General features: G+C 57.1%; 2 protein-coding genes across 6 annotated transcripts; both read left to right on the forward strand.

Moving 5' to 3' along the window:
* The first annotated feature begins 99 nt into the window (after positions 1–99).
* Positions 100–5,695, forward strand: MRPL38 (mitochondrial ribosomal protein L38). Of its 2 annotated transcripts, XM_025859765.2 has the most exons (9): positions 100–249; positions 361–540; positions 2,480–2,614; positions 2,694–2,902; positions 3,423–3,495; positions 3,628–3,673; positions 4,645–4,803; positions 5,044–5,180; positions 5,378–5,695. In XM_025859765.2, exons 1-9 carry the CDS (start codon positions 183–185, stop codon positions 5,512–5,514), a joined length of 1,143 nt encoding a protein of 380 aa, XP_025715550.1. In that variant the 5' UTR covers positions 100–182; the 3' UTR covers positions 5,515–5,695. The 2 variants fall into 2 exon arrangements, with proteins under 2 accessions (XP_025715550.1, XP_073742059.1); XM_073885958.1 differs by lacking the exon at positions 4,645–4,803.
* Positions 5,696–7,555: 1,860 nt separating this feature from the next.
* Positions 7,556–12,603, forward strand: TRIM65 (tripartite motif containing 65). Of its 4 annotated transcripts, none has more exons than XM_025859761.2 (6): positions 7,556–7,993; positions 9,291–9,386; positions 9,604–9,858; positions 9,945–10,119; positions 10,219–10,296; positions 10,801–12,603. In XM_025859761.2, exons 1-6 carry the CDS (start codon positions 7,574–7,576, stop codon positions 11,373–11,375), a joined length of 1,599 nt encoding a protein of 532 aa, XP_025715546.1. In that variant the 5' UTR covers positions 7,556–7,573; the 3' UTR covers positions 11,376–12,603. The 4 variants fall into 4 exon arrangements, with proteins under 4 accessions (XP_025715546.1, XP_025715547.1, XP_025715548.1 ...); XM_025859762.2 differs by having other exon boundaries at positions 10,219–10,284; XM_025859763.2 differs by having other exon boundaries at positions 9,625–9,858.
* Positions 12,604–13,533: the final 930 nt, after the last annotated feature.

Raw genomic sequence — 13,533 nt, forward strand, 5'->3', positions numbered from 1 at the left:
CTCCTGTCTCCCGGGAAGGAGGAAGCGGGAGCCCGGGTGGGGGCGTGGCTCGTAGGACGCGAGCCCGGGGGCGGGGCCGGGCGGGGCGGGGCGGGGCCTCCGCGGGATGCTCAGGCGCTGCTCCGGGCACCTTTGCGGGGTCCTTGGCGGTGGCGGCGCAGGGGCCGCCGTCCTGGGGAAAGATGGCGGCGCCCTGGTGGCGAGCCGCGTTTTATGGAAGTCGGAGGTGGAGGGGCTTCAGCACCTCGGGTGAGGGGTCTGAGGTGGGGGGCTCTTGGAGGTCCCTACCCTATATAGTCCGAGCCCCGGGGCTCGAGCCAGCGTCCGCCCCTGGCCTCACCTCCCGCTGTCTACCCGCAGCCGCCCTGAACCGCCGGACCGCCCCTCTGGGGCCGATGCCCAACGAGGACATCGATGTGAGCAACCTGGAGCAGCTGCAGAAATACCGCAGCTTCGACCGCTACCGACGCCGGGCGGAACAGGAGGCGCGGAACCCGCATTGGTGGCGGACCTATCGGGAGTACTGCGGGGAGGAGTCAGGTGGAGGGCGACCGGCCTCGCGACTGGGGGGCGGGGGGGCCGCCGGCGTCCTCCCCGAGCACTGGCGGAGGGGGCCTGCCAGCGCCCACGTGCGCACTGCGGGCCGTTTAGTCCCACCAGGATTTTTCACACCTTTTGGTTCTTTTATTTGGAAGATTCTCTTCCCCGGCTGTTAAGAGTTCCACCTTGTACTTCTAAAATCCTTTCCAGGTTTCTCCTCCGCACCCCACCCCCATTCCGTGTTAGAACGTCCCTCTGTGCTCCTAAAATACTGTGTGTAGCCCTGGCCACACCCTATCCTGACTTTCTTTTCACTGGTCCTCTTCCCGTATTGGGATCCCTAAGGACGGGGATCTTGCCTGTCTTGACCACTATTTGATCCTTGCATCCGCCTGGTGCTTGGCACAAAGGTGTGCAGTTCTTTCCTGAATGAAATTGAAAGCTCTGGGCAAAGTGACTCGGGGATCCTGCCCTTGAGCAACGTACTTCCTGAGTACATCTTTATGTGGAAAGCATTTAGGGAGGCAGTTTTATGATGGTTGAGGACACAGGGATGGAATCCACATAGTCTGATTTAAACTCCACTTCTTAGGAGTTGATGCTGACAGGCCAGGTCCAGGGACCTAGAGAAGGATCCCTGATGCACGCAGGGTAAGAATCAAACTCCAGCCAGCAGAAGGTAAAAGCAGAGTTTCTGGAAGGTATAGAAAGAGTGCAGGTACGGACAGTGTGTTTGGGAGATTCAGAAAGGAAAGGAGGGAGTCTCCTCTGCTTGGGGCCTGGGGGTTTTTACTGAGGATTGTGGTCTGGTGCACATGTCCTCTCAGGCATCCAGGACCAGTTAGAACAAAGATGAGGGCCCAAGTCTTATTCCTTGGAGCCAGGGGGTCTTGGCATTGAGATGCCTAGAGCTGGTCGTCTGGAATACACACACGGTGGCTTTCTGCAGTCACTCTCACCTGGTCCTTCCTTAGATGTTATCTATTCGAAAGAAATCATTAATTCCTTGTTCCTTACAAAAGGCACCCATAAAGTGGGGGTGTGGGTCCTAGCAAAAAATAGAAGTAGAAAGGGGTGTGTGGCTGGCTCAGTTGGTAGAACATGCACCTCTTGATCTCAGGGTTGTGAGTTCAAACCCCATGTTGGGCACAGAGTTTACTTAAAAAAGAAAAAGCAGGAAAAGGAGCAAAAAGCATATTTTTATGCAGTCCTTCAGTTTCCCTATCTCAGAGTGACTTGCCTGAGCTTCAGTTTCCTCAGTGTAAAATAAAATAATTGTCTGTCACAAAATTGTTGTATTAAAGGTTTTTTTAGACAAATCCATCTTTGACGAGGGTTCAGTGCGTCTTATTGTTACTGTCTGATGTAAATGGAAAAAGTATTGGATCGAAGGTCTTCTTGGGCCTCGTTACTCAGAGTGCGTTCTGAGACTCGCAGCACAGGCATTACCTAGGAGCTTGTTAGGAATGCAGAATCTCAGGCCCCACGCTAACCTGTTGATTCAGAATCTGAATTTTAACAAATTTCCCAGGTGACTTGTATGGTGAGTCCATTAAAGTATGAGAAATGCTTCTTTAAGTCTTTATAGCTTCAGCTAATTCTACCAAGGACTCAGGTGAATGTCCATGGCCAGGTGTGAATAGGCTTGAAGGTCATTCCAACCATAATTGAGATGATTATCTATCCACCTGTATTACCCATGACCTAGACAGTGTGACCTGGTTTAGGGATCAGAAAATGCAATCCCAAGTCGAATCCAATTTGCTTAGCAGTTGGACCCTGTTCGGGTCTGGGAAGCAGACTGCACCGTATGATTTAGTTTTGTGAATTAAAGGGTAAGCTTTACCAGCAGAACTTGGGCAAGTGAGAGGACTAGGTAGGGACTGGCAGCTTCACTGAAACTCGTTCCCACTTTCTCCACCATATCTTCCCTCCCCAGATCCCAAAGACAAAATTGACATTGGGCTGCCCCCACCAAAGGTCTGCCGGACCCAACAGCTGCTGGAGCGGAAACGGGTCCTCCGGGAGCTGCGCGCCAACTCAGAGGAGGAGCGAGCTGCCCGCCTCCGCACAGGTAAGCCCTCCCAGGGGAGGGGGCCCCCACTGTGTCCCTGCCCCCACCCAGCATCCTAACCGGCATCTTTCCTTCCCAGCACGCATCCCGCTGGAGGCTGTGCGGGCTGAGTGGGAGAAGACCTGTGGCCCCTACCACAAGCAGCGTCTGGCTGAATACTGTGGCCTCTATCGAGACCTGTTCCCTGGCGCCACCTTTGTGCCCCGAGTCCCGCTGCACGTGGCCTATGCTGTGGGTGAAGATGACTTGGTGCCTGTGTGCCTCGGCAATGAGGTCACTCCAACGGAGGTAACTGCTCACTCGTGCACTTCTCCCACTGCGTGTACAGACACGTCCCACCACGGGACCACAGACAGCTCCTTTTTGAAAGCACTTGCAGAGGCGGTTTTTATGGTGGTTAAGGGCATAAGCTTGGTACCTATATAGGCTGGTTTGGGGTTTTGTTCTTCTCCGTCTCCCCCTTTTGGTTTCCTGGTAAACAACACCATGGTGATTACAAAGGAAGGAATATAAGATGAAAGGAAAAGCTCCATCTTGGCATACTCTTGCCACTGGCCCGCTGTCCTCAGAGCCTTCCTAGCCCCTGTCCATTGATACAAGGGCCACCCTGTGGTTCAGAGAGCTGGCTGGGCAACTCGGCAGGGTTCCTTCTATAAGCTCCTCTTTGCTGACCTGCACCTCAAAGGACCCTCAAGGGCGTTTGGATCAGAGTGGGCTCTCCCTTCTCCAAAGCTCCCTCCGATTCCTCCCCTCCAGAAGGTCTGTCCCCGATGGGGGGGTGACACCTTCCCTGTTGTCTCCCCACCAGGCTGCCCAGGCCCCGGAGGTGACCTATGAGGCAGACAAGGGCTCCATGTGGACACTGCTGCTCACCAACTTGGGTCGGTATCTGGGGCTCACCAGGCCTCTTGCCTCCCTCACCTCCCAGGAGCCAGGGTTCTGGGGAGTTAGGGGCGGAGCCTGGGGGGAAGGGCAGCAGGGCCCGGCAGTTAGTGGGGTCTGTTTGTGTGCAGATGGACACCTGCTGGAGCCAGATGCTGAATATGTCCACTGGCTGGTGTGAGTACCTGGGCTGGGGGAAGGGGCCAGAGGCATGTGAGGAGGCCCTGGTGTCCTGGAAAGAGCTGTACCTGGATTTCGGTCCTGGCTCCACCGTGGCTTGACTGTGGGACTTTGGATTAGCCTCCCACCCAGGTGGCAGCCCCTCACCGCTGCTTCCTGATGCTGTCAAGAACCCTGTGATCCACCGGCTGAAGACAGGTCCAGAAGAAGAAGCAGGCAGTAGGCCTTGGCTGTTCCCACAGGCCTCTCGTCCTCCCGAACGCATCTCCTCACCTGTAAAACTAGGGTGGCACCACCTCATGCCTTAGCCACGCTGAGGGGCTCTGTGACAATCAGATGGGAAGAGGACGGTGGGAGGCCTGTGGCAGCTGTGACTGCCCAAGCTGGGCTACTTTTTGCTCAGTGGCCTTTGGCCCTGGCGCCAGGGTGGCAGAGGTCGGGCGGTTGATCCCAGCTTTGAGACTTCTAGGTAATTGGGGCCAGTGACCGGGAGGCTGGTTTCTATCATTTTTAGTCACATGCAGTTACCTCAACTGCAGTTACCAATCTGTGCAACAGGATTCTCTGGGGAGTTCCGCGTGGGGCAGGTACAGTGGCCATCCTGGTGTCGGGATGGGCAGATGCTCCTTGACAAACTCCAGAGCGCTCAGGAAACAGAGATGCAGCCCGGAGGTGGTGTGGTTCTCTAGCCAGCCCCACCGGCTACCCGGGGCCTAGTAAATGGGCTGCCGGACCCCACTCTCTCCCTGACCATCTCTAGCCTCTGAGCCCCTCCTGTTCCCTTCACAAGTTTGCAGTCTGTCCAAGGGTTCACAGAGCATTGCCTCCTACTTGACTGTTGGATGAAGATCATTTTAGGGTGTGTCCTCCCAGGGAGTGACGTCAGTCTCTAGGGAATATGCAGATTGGAATGCTCCTGCTGCCACCTTCCTTGAGTGATAACTCACGGATACTTCTCCTCCCGCCAGAACAAACATTCCAGGCAACAGCGTGGCTGAAGGACAGGAGACTTGTCCCTACCTGCCCCCCTTCCCTGCCCGAGGCTCCGGCTTCCACCGCTTTGCCTTCCTGCTCTTCAAGCAGGATAAGCCAATTGACTTCTCTGGGGACACCCGGCCCTCACCCTGGTAATCTGCAGCCCACCCCCCCATCCACATTCCCTCTCCCCTCTCAGGCCACCTTCCCCAGAATGGTCTGCCGTGCTTGGTTCTTCTGTCTCTTAACTTAGGCTTGAGATGGGCAGAAGGGTAGTTGTGCTAGGCAGATCCTAAGGGGCTTCTCAGGATTGCCTGTGGGGCTGGCTGGAGGAGGGGTGTGGGGCTCTGATGCCCATTACCTGCTCTTAAATGCTCCCCATCTTCTTATAGCTACCAGCTTGCCCAGCGGACCTTCCACACTTTTGATTTCTACAAGAAGCACCAGGAAGCCATGACACCAGCTGGCCTGGCCTTTTTCCAGTGCCGCTGGGATGATTCGGTCACCCGCATCTTCCACCAGCTTCTGGGTAAGGCCAGAGTGGGCTGGGGGCAGGGCAGGGGCGGCTGGCCTGAGCTCACAGACCTCTCCTGACCTGCCAGGGAGAAGTGCCACTGGGAGGCATGCCACTCCTTGGGTGGGCTGGCTGGGCAGTCGCAGGCTAACAGACGAGGGAAAGGGGCTCGGTCCAGCATCAGTCCACACCCATACCCCCTCTTCCTGCAGACATGCGGGAGCCCGTGTTTGAGTTTGTGAGGCCACCCTCTTACCACCCCAAGCAGAAGCGCTTCCCCCACCGGCAGCCCCTGCGCTACCTGGACCGGTACAGGGACAGTCATGAACCCACCTATGGCATCTACTAAGTGGCCAGAGTGCCACCCACCTCAGAAAGTGGACTGGGCTGGGCTGTGGGCTTCTAGGCCCTGCTTGAGGCAGCCCAGCCCCTCTGTGGCCCTCCCAACCCAGGGTTTGGGAATGAAAACAGCTCTCCCCAAGGGTGGTGGCCCGGGTGGAACATGTGAATAAAGATGATTTTCGCTATAACTGGTCTGGGTCTGTGTTCTGGGAATGCTCCAACCCCACGATGGATCTGTAATCCTTCATGGATGGAAAGAGAAGTGCCTCCCGCCTCAGGAGGTGACCCCCTCAACTCTGCCTCTGAAGGGTGTCGGGCCCTGAGATCAAGTGGCTGGAGGCAGGTCCAGAAGAACGGCAGTGGGGCTTGGCTGCTCCCATAGATCTCTTGAAAGAGCTTTGCCAGCCCGGAGCATTGGCCCCTTGCTGGATACTCACAGCATGGTTGGTGGCAGGCTCCTGGCAACAGGCTGGGATGCTCTCAATGAGAAGCAAGTCTGAGACCTCTGGCCACACCCTGCTTGGGGCCCAGAAAGCCCCTGTACCTTGCTGGATGGTTAGAGTATTCTTTCTCCTCTAAGCAGACAGTCAAGAGGAGACCTTCCTTTCCCAGGAAGAGGAGCTTCCTGTATTACAACGCAGAAAATGCTGCATTGCAGTGAGGGTACCCCGCCTCAAAATTAGGCCAGGTTGGTTAGAAAAATAAGGAGAATTAACCCTCCATCAACTCACTCAGGCCCAGCACACTGCCCCACAGCAGGTGGGTTAGAGTCAGGATCCCTCTCCTCTGCTAATCTATAAAAAGTGAGGTTCCAGGGGCGCCTGGGTGGCTCAGCTGGTTAAGCATCTGCCTTCCGCTCAGGTCATGATCCCGGGGTCCTGGTATCAAGCCCTGCGTTGGGCTCCCTCTCCCTCTGACACTCCCCTGCCCCTTGTGTGCTCTCTCTCTCTCTCAAATAAATAAAATCTTTAAAAAAAAAAAAAAAAAGGTTCCAGAAGAGCTCCCAACTGCAAACAAGGAACTCCCCAGCAGGGGGCCCACACGGAGAGTGGATTCCAAGAGCAGTTGAACCTTACTTTGGGTTTCCACTAAAGGGGGGTATGAAAAAAACACTTGAGGGGCGCCTGGGTGGCTCAGTTGGTTAAGCGTCTGCCTTCGGCTCAGGTCATGATCCTGGAGTCCCGGGATCGAGTTCCGCGTCGGGCTCCCTGCTCAGCGGGGAGTCTGCTTCTCCCTCTGACCCTCTTCCCTCACGTGCTCTCTGTCTCTCATTCTCGCTCTCTCAAATAAAATCTTTAAAAAAAGAAAAAGAAAAAAACACTTGATTGGTCTCTGTGTTGGTGACCAGAAATTTCCACCTCACTGTTTACTTTAAAAGCACCAAAATTTGGCGTAGCTTAGAGAAAGGAGACACCCCAATCTGGCAAATGCCTGAAACAGCTCAAGGAAAAGGGCAGCGGAGCACCTCCTGGCAGGAAAGCCCATAAGGAGCACGAGCTGTGTGCCCGGTGCTCTTACTGACCGGCGCAACCTCGTGCAGGCTCATTGAATCGCCAAAACTGCTGGGAAGTAGCTTGCTGTTGTCCAGGTTTCCAGCTGAGGGGTCTGTGGGGGCCCTCAGCCAGGAAGAGGCCCCGAGGCCCAACGGGGTTCCCAAAGGTTCTGGTCCCTGGAGGTGGGGGCCGCTCCCCTACACAGGAGCCGCTTAACGAGGGTTTGGGGAAAGGGGATGGAGCTCCCGGAGTGGGACCACCGAGAGCTGGACCCCAACTCCCAAACTGGGGCGGCATGAGGCAGCAAGGGTGGCTCGGAGCCCGGACAGAGGGGAGAAGGTGGGGACGGCGAGGGCCCAGGTACCCGAGGTGGGGGAGGCAGCAGCCGCTCTGCTCCAGCTCCACCCGCCCTCAATCCTCCCCGCCCCCATCACGCCTCGCGACTCCGGCCCGCTTTCGGAGGCCCCGCCTCGCCGGCCTCCGCCCCGCCCCGCGCCGCGCCCGCTCCTCACTGCCCGCCCTCCCCGGAGGCCCCGCCCGCCCGCCTTCGGCGCCGCCGCCGCCGCCGCCACCATGGCCACGCCACCGCTGGAGGACGAGCTGACCTGCTCCATTTGCCTGGGGCTTTACCTGGAGCCGGTGACGCTGCTCTGCGGCCACAACTTCTGCGGGGCCTGCATCCGGGACTGGGGGGACCGCTGCGACAAGGCGTGCCCCGAGTGCCGGAAGCCCTTCCCCGACGGCGCCGAGCTGCGCCGCAATGTGGCGCTCAGCGCAGTGCTCAAGGCGATGCGCGCCGGGCCCGCCCCGGCCCCCGGCCCCGACCCTGCCCGGGCCTCTGGCTCCGCCCTGGGCGCGCGCTGCCCCCGGCATGGGCGGCCACTCGACCTCTTCTGTCGCACCGAGGGTCGCTGCATATGCAGCGCGTGCACCGTGAACGAGTGTCGCCTCCACGAGCGGGCGCTGCTGGACGCCGAGCGTCGGGAGCGCGAGGTGACACCGGGGTTCCCTGCCCTGTCTCTCTCGGCGCCCGGACTGGGGCGGGCAGCTTAAGCAGGAGGAGGCTTTGGGATGTTTGTGTGTATTCCCCGAATAAAAGGAGAAAACAGGTGCTTGGAATAGAGATTTCGGAGCTGGTGACAGGCTCAGGGTGAGACCCCAGGACTGAGTGGCTGAAATGGAGTGAAGGAAAGGGCTCTGAGGTGAGGATGTCAAGGAGCCGAGAGCCAGTCGCGGAGAGTGAGGATGAGATGTTACTGCTGAGGCTCTGAGCGTGAAAGTGGGTAACCCCGGCCAGCAGGTGACAGCAGCAAGGAGGGAGAGAGTGGCAGGTGGTGCAGGCAGATGGCACGTGCACGCCAAGGGAGCCAGTGTTTTGCTAGAGCAAGGTGAAGTGATGTGGGGTGTGAGAGGGCAGATGCACGTCCCTGGGGGACAGTCAGGTAGAACCAGGGGAGAGTGACCCCTCCCCACTTCCTGCCTGTGGCACATTGTACAACGCTGGAGGCCATGGGGCCTGGACAAAGACAGTGGGCTTAGGAAGATCTATCTGATGGCTTTGGCCAGAGTATCAATTTCTCTGTCCTGTTTTCTCGTCTGCGAAGTGGGGATTATGATGGCCCTTGCCTCATAAAATGTGGCCTGGAGAGGTAGAAGCAAAACAGGCTCTTGACCAGAGGCTGGGAATGATGCTTTGTCCTGCTCCCATAAAAACACAACATTCTGACCCTCAAGGGTACCAGAAGAGTCACAAATAGGGGTGCCCTCTTCTCCATGCCCAGGGCTGGGGCTGAGGACTGGCCGGGCATTTGGAAGAATCCACTCTGTCCATGTACCACACTACCCACTGGTCAAATAGCTTTGGTGATCTGACTTGTCACCCCTTCCCTGCGAGGCTGCCGAAGCCAGAAGTGTCACTCCCACCATTTATTGACCGGAGGTAGTGCGGGGTGGGTTTACAGCCCAGAGACAGTGCGGGCTCTGCCCCAGGTTGCTCAGCCTGCAAGAGGAACTGGAAGTCAGGTTTAAAGCCCAAGGTCTCGGCTCTGCCTGTGTACCTCCCTGCTCCAGTTGGAAACGGACTTTGTCTGGGTTTCCCTAGGACTCTGACCCAGTTTACCTGGGGCTCAGACCAAGGCCGGTGTTCTGTGTGCCGGTCAACTGGTCAGCCTTGCCTGGGGTGGCACGGGGAGGGGATGCCCCACATCTGCAGCTATTTGTTGATCGAGGGGAGGACTTCACAGCCATCCCTGGTCCCCCCTTGTCGCTTGTTCCCTGGTGGGCACCACAGGCCCAGCTGAGAGCCATGCTGGAGGTCAGCCAGCAGCAGGCCACCCAGGCCGAGAGGCAGCTGAAGGAACTGCAGCAGCAAAGAAACCAGATCCAGGTACAAGGCCTATCTGCGCATCCTCATGCTGTGTCCTTCAGGCAGCCACCAGTCACTCCCTGGGACACTGGGTAGTAGGTGTGAGCTACCTTGAAGATGCCCCCGGGCCCAGGGAGGGAGGGACTGAGCAGGGTGGGGAGAAATGTTCCAGGGGCCCTGGCTACCCGCATGCCCCACCCCTCAGCCCAGTGGGCAGCCTTGGCAATGGCCACCCTAGGCCACTGCTTTGCCCACGCAGAGCTCGGCCTGCAGCCTGGCCTCCATGATCTCTGGCAAGTTCAGCTGCCTGCTGCAGGCCCTAGAGATGCGACGGGCCTTGGCATTGAAGGACATCAAGGTGGCCGAGACTCAGGCGCTAGCACAAGCCCAGGATGGAGAAGAGCGACTACAGGGCCACCTGGAGGCCCTGGCTAGTTATGACCGCGGGGTCCGGGACCTCCTGGAGCAGCTGGATGACCGGGCCTTCCTCCAGGTACCAGGCCTCGGGGCAGCAGGTTGGGGGGACCAGCGCCCCTGCACCTGGCACACAGGTTCACTGCAACTGTCCCTGGGGCTCAGGAATCACAGCTCCTGGTCCCCCCGGGGCCTCTTGGGCCTCTGACTTCTCCGCAGTGGGACGAAGATCAGCAGCTGGCCGGCCTGAAGGAGTCACTGAGCCGGCTGTGTGACCTCCTCCTGGATGAGGGGGGCCACCCCAGGGCACCAGCTGAGGCTGCTGATTTGGGCCCCATGGGTAAGGTTGGCCCCACGGCGGGTGGGAAGGGGGAATCAGGACTCTGCCCCCAACGAGCTCCCCTCCCCATCACTGCCCTAACACTTCTTTGCCTCCTAGAGGCCCCAGGCCCCCTGGCACCAGTCCCGAGTCTGGTTTGTCCACTGAGGAGGAAACTCTGGCAGAGTAAGGAGACCGGCAAGTGTGTGTGTGCACATGCACGTGTGCATTGTGCGTTCGTGTGTACACTCTGCGTACGTGTGTGCATGTCTCGGTGGGTGGGCGTGTACCTGTTGGCGGGGGGGGCACATGCTGCGACTGCCCTACCCGGGATGTCTGCTCCATGCCCATCCCCCCTGCTGCACACCTGTCGTAGGATGTCAGCCTCTTACACGTGGGGCCAGTGGAGCACGTAAGGAGATTCTGGGCTTGCAAACCTGGGCCAGTTATGAGTCTTCCACTCGTTACCAAGTTAGGTTACCTTGGGGAGCCTCAGTTTCTTCCTCTTTGAAATGAGGTGAATGGAAGGTTCCACGCACAGGCCGCCTGCTATGGTGACGTCACCGCTTGCTGGTCGCCTGACAGACGCATGGCTTTGCACTGGTGGAGCTCCAGTTGCCATCTGTCCCTCTGGGGACAGGACGGTGGATGTGCACAGGCGTCTGCCCGCTCACCTTCCATCCGTCCGTCCATCCCTGACAGATTATCGCAATCTGACCTTCGATCCGGACAGCGCCAATCGCCACCTCTACCTGTCTCGGCAGGACCAGCAGGTAAAGCACCGGCACAAGCCCCGGGACCTCGCCGGGCCAAGCAGCTTCGAGCTCTGGCAGGTGCGGTGTGCCCAGAGCTTCCAGAACGGGCGACACTACTGGGAGGTGCACGCATCCAACCACTCGGTGACCCTGGGCGTCGCCTACCCGGACCTGACGCGGCACAGGCAGGGGCCCCACACAGACAACATCGGTCGTGGGCCAAGCTCCTGGGGGCTCTGTGTTCAGGAGGACAGGGCTCAGGCTTGGCACAATGGGGAGGCCCAGCTCCTCCCAGGGGTGTCAGGGCAGCTCCTGGGCATGGACTTGGACCTGGCCTCTGGCCGCCTCACCTTCTATAGCCTGGAGCCCAAGGCCCAGCCCCTGCATACCTTCCATGCCATCTTCACCCAGCCCCTCTACCCTGTCTTCTGGCTCCTGGAGGGTAGGACCCTGACCCTGTGCCATCGGCCTGAGGCCAAGCTCCCTCCGGAGCTCCAGGAAGAGGCCTCAGAGCCCAGCTGAGGAGGGCACAGGATGGAGCTCTAGGCCAGGAACAGCTGCCACCATGCCTGTGCACCCAAAAGCTGCCCAGCCCCTAGCTTGGGGACCTGAGGCCACAGCTATAAGGCGACCAGCTTTGGGCCAGAAGATCGACTCAGAACTAGGCTGGGCCACTTGGAAAGAGAGGTTGGGAGGGAGCCCCGAAACCGGAGTTCACTCTTCCAGCATCATTGAAGGGCACGGGGACTAGGAAGGGACTAAAACGGGAGGACCCTGCCTGAGCAGAGCCCACTTCTAGGCACTGCCTGTGCATCTGAGGCTGATGCCGCTCCCGTGGGCTCCTGGTCCTGCAGGAGAGCATGCGCAGTCCAGGCCTCGCCACACAGTGTGGCAAATACACACTCCGCCGCCATGGGCCTCCTGTGAAGGTGACGGAGATCAGAGGAGTTGGGGGAGTAGCTTGGGGGTGCCACACAGCACAATTCCTGGAGAAAACCTAGAGAAAAGTGATTTTTTTACCTCTTTCCTCCCTTTTTTTTTTTCCCTTAACCTTTTGGTATATCTTAGTTTCTTTTGTACATACTTGTGGTTGCATTTTAAAAACACTTGTGTTTTTTGCAATTTTTTATTTAGCATAACCATTTTTCACGGTATTAATATTTTCCCCTGAATGATTACCATATAAACGGTCTTCCTAATGACTACCAGAATTTATTTCCCTAATACAGGCGTCCTCTGCTTTCCAAAAGTTCAAATTCTGCCACTTCGCTTTCATAAAAGACCTACATGATTTCGGGTTTCTTTTGGTGAGTGCAGACAGGTGCTAATGGGGGTCTTTTGTAAAGCAAAGTGGCAGAACCTCAACTTTCGAAAGCCAGGGGTCCTCTGCTGTGTGCTGTTTCTGCTTATGAAAGATTTCATAAGGCCGCTCTGCTTTTGGATACTGCAGGGGAACCCGTATCCGACATTGGAATTGTTTTATTTGAGGCTGTAAAAATTTCACCCCATGCATATTTTTGAGCAGGAAGCTTTGACCATGTCCATGGCTACGTATGTAGGCTGAAATCCCAGTGGAGTTAACTCAACAGAAAAATAGTAAGGGGCACCAAGGTGGTGCAGTCAGTTGAGCGTCTCTTGGTTTCTGCTCAGGTGGTGATCTCAGGGTCGTGATGCCAGGGTCTGCTTAAGACTCTTTCTCCCTCTACCTGCCCCGCCCCCCTTAAATAAACAAAATCTTAAAAAATAATAATGATAATGAGCACTTGAAGATTTTATTTTTGCACAAATGGCCAAAATGAAGCAACCTCAAGTCAGGCGGACCCTTCCCCTCCTCGCCCCCACCAGCCGGCTTAGCTGGGCACAGCCTCAGCCCCTGTCCCCTCTACCCAGGGTATGGGGGTTAAGTGCAGTGATGTGTATAGGTGCCAGGACAGTGCTGGCTTCCTTTGTTTTTGTTTTCCCTACTCAGAATGTACTTTCCTGACGATCCCTGGACATACATTTGTTAGTGTTTCTGAAAGTGGGTGCTGGGACCTGGAGCCGCTGTAATTCTGTTACTTAAAACATTTCACTTCTTGATCTGGGTGGTGGTTACAAGGATGTTGGCTTTACAACTGTTTATGCTGTACATGTATGTTTTATACACACATGAATAATTGTTTTTATGATAAATTTTTCAAAGGATAACACATGCAAAAACACTCCCGAAAAAAACCAAAAAATTCTTGTGTTTGTGAATAATATATCTCCCTCCCACATTGTAACGTGGCCCAGGCCACGGCCAGGGCTGCACACTCTGTCCTGCAGGTGCCTCCCCAGCCTGTGGCTCTCTGTTCAAGGGTGGGGGCAGGCCTCTGATTAGTACAGCCTGGGCAATGAGCTTCTAGGAGGACTCCTAAACTGGGGACTCCCCGAACATGGGGAGAAGGCTCTCGCACCAGACAGGCTGACAGAGCGCAGCTGGGTTGACAGTTGCTGAGAAACCCAGCAGGGGAGGAAGCAGGATTGGGCTGGCCAAGTGACTGGCATTGCTGGCCATCCATGTACAGGTTCGAACCATCACCACCACCAACCCACCCCCCATCCCAAAGCCCCAGCATGCATGTCTGACAGGCGGTGCCCACACTCTGAAAGGGAGAGAGAAAGGAAGAACAGCCCCCTTCTGCTTCTGTGGTGGGAA

This window comes from Callorhinus ursinus, unplaced genomic scaffold (assembly GCF_003265705.2).
Source record: "Callorhinus ursinus isolate GAN/ISIS: 27379988/994484 unplaced genomic scaffold, GSC_fseal_2.0 scaffold68, whole genome shotgun sequence".
Classification (NCBI taxonomy): Eukaryota; Metazoa; Chordata; class Mammalia; order Carnivora; family Otariidae; genus Callorhinus; species Callorhinus ursinus.

Bases quoted from the DNA above. Each gene is read 5' to 3' on its own strand.
- TRIM65 (XM_025859761.2), top strand. From the start codon at position 7,574: ATGGCCACGCCACCGCTGGAGGACGAGCTGACCTGCTCCATTTGCCTG. The intron at 10,120-10,218 runs GTAAGGTTGGCC...TTTGCCTCCTAG, and splicing joins TGCTGATTTGGGCCCCATGG to AGGCCCCAGGCCCCCTGGCA. The intron at 10,297-10,800 runs GCAAGTGTGTGT...CATCCCTGACAG, and splicing joins CTGGCAGAGTAAGGAGACCG to ATTATCGCAATCTGACCTTC.
- MRPL38 (XM_025859765.2), top strand. From the start codon at position 183: ATGGCGGCGCCCTGGTGGCGAGCCGCGTTTTATGGAAGTCGGAGGTGG. The intron at 250-360 runs GTGAGGGGTCTG...GTCTACCCGCAG, and splicing joins GAGGGGCTTCAGCACCTCGG to CCGCCCTGAACCGCCGGACC. The intron at 4,804-5,043 runs GTAATCTGCAGC...ATCTTCTTATAG, and splicing joins GACACCCGGCCCTCACCCTG to CTACCAGCTTGCCCAGCGGA.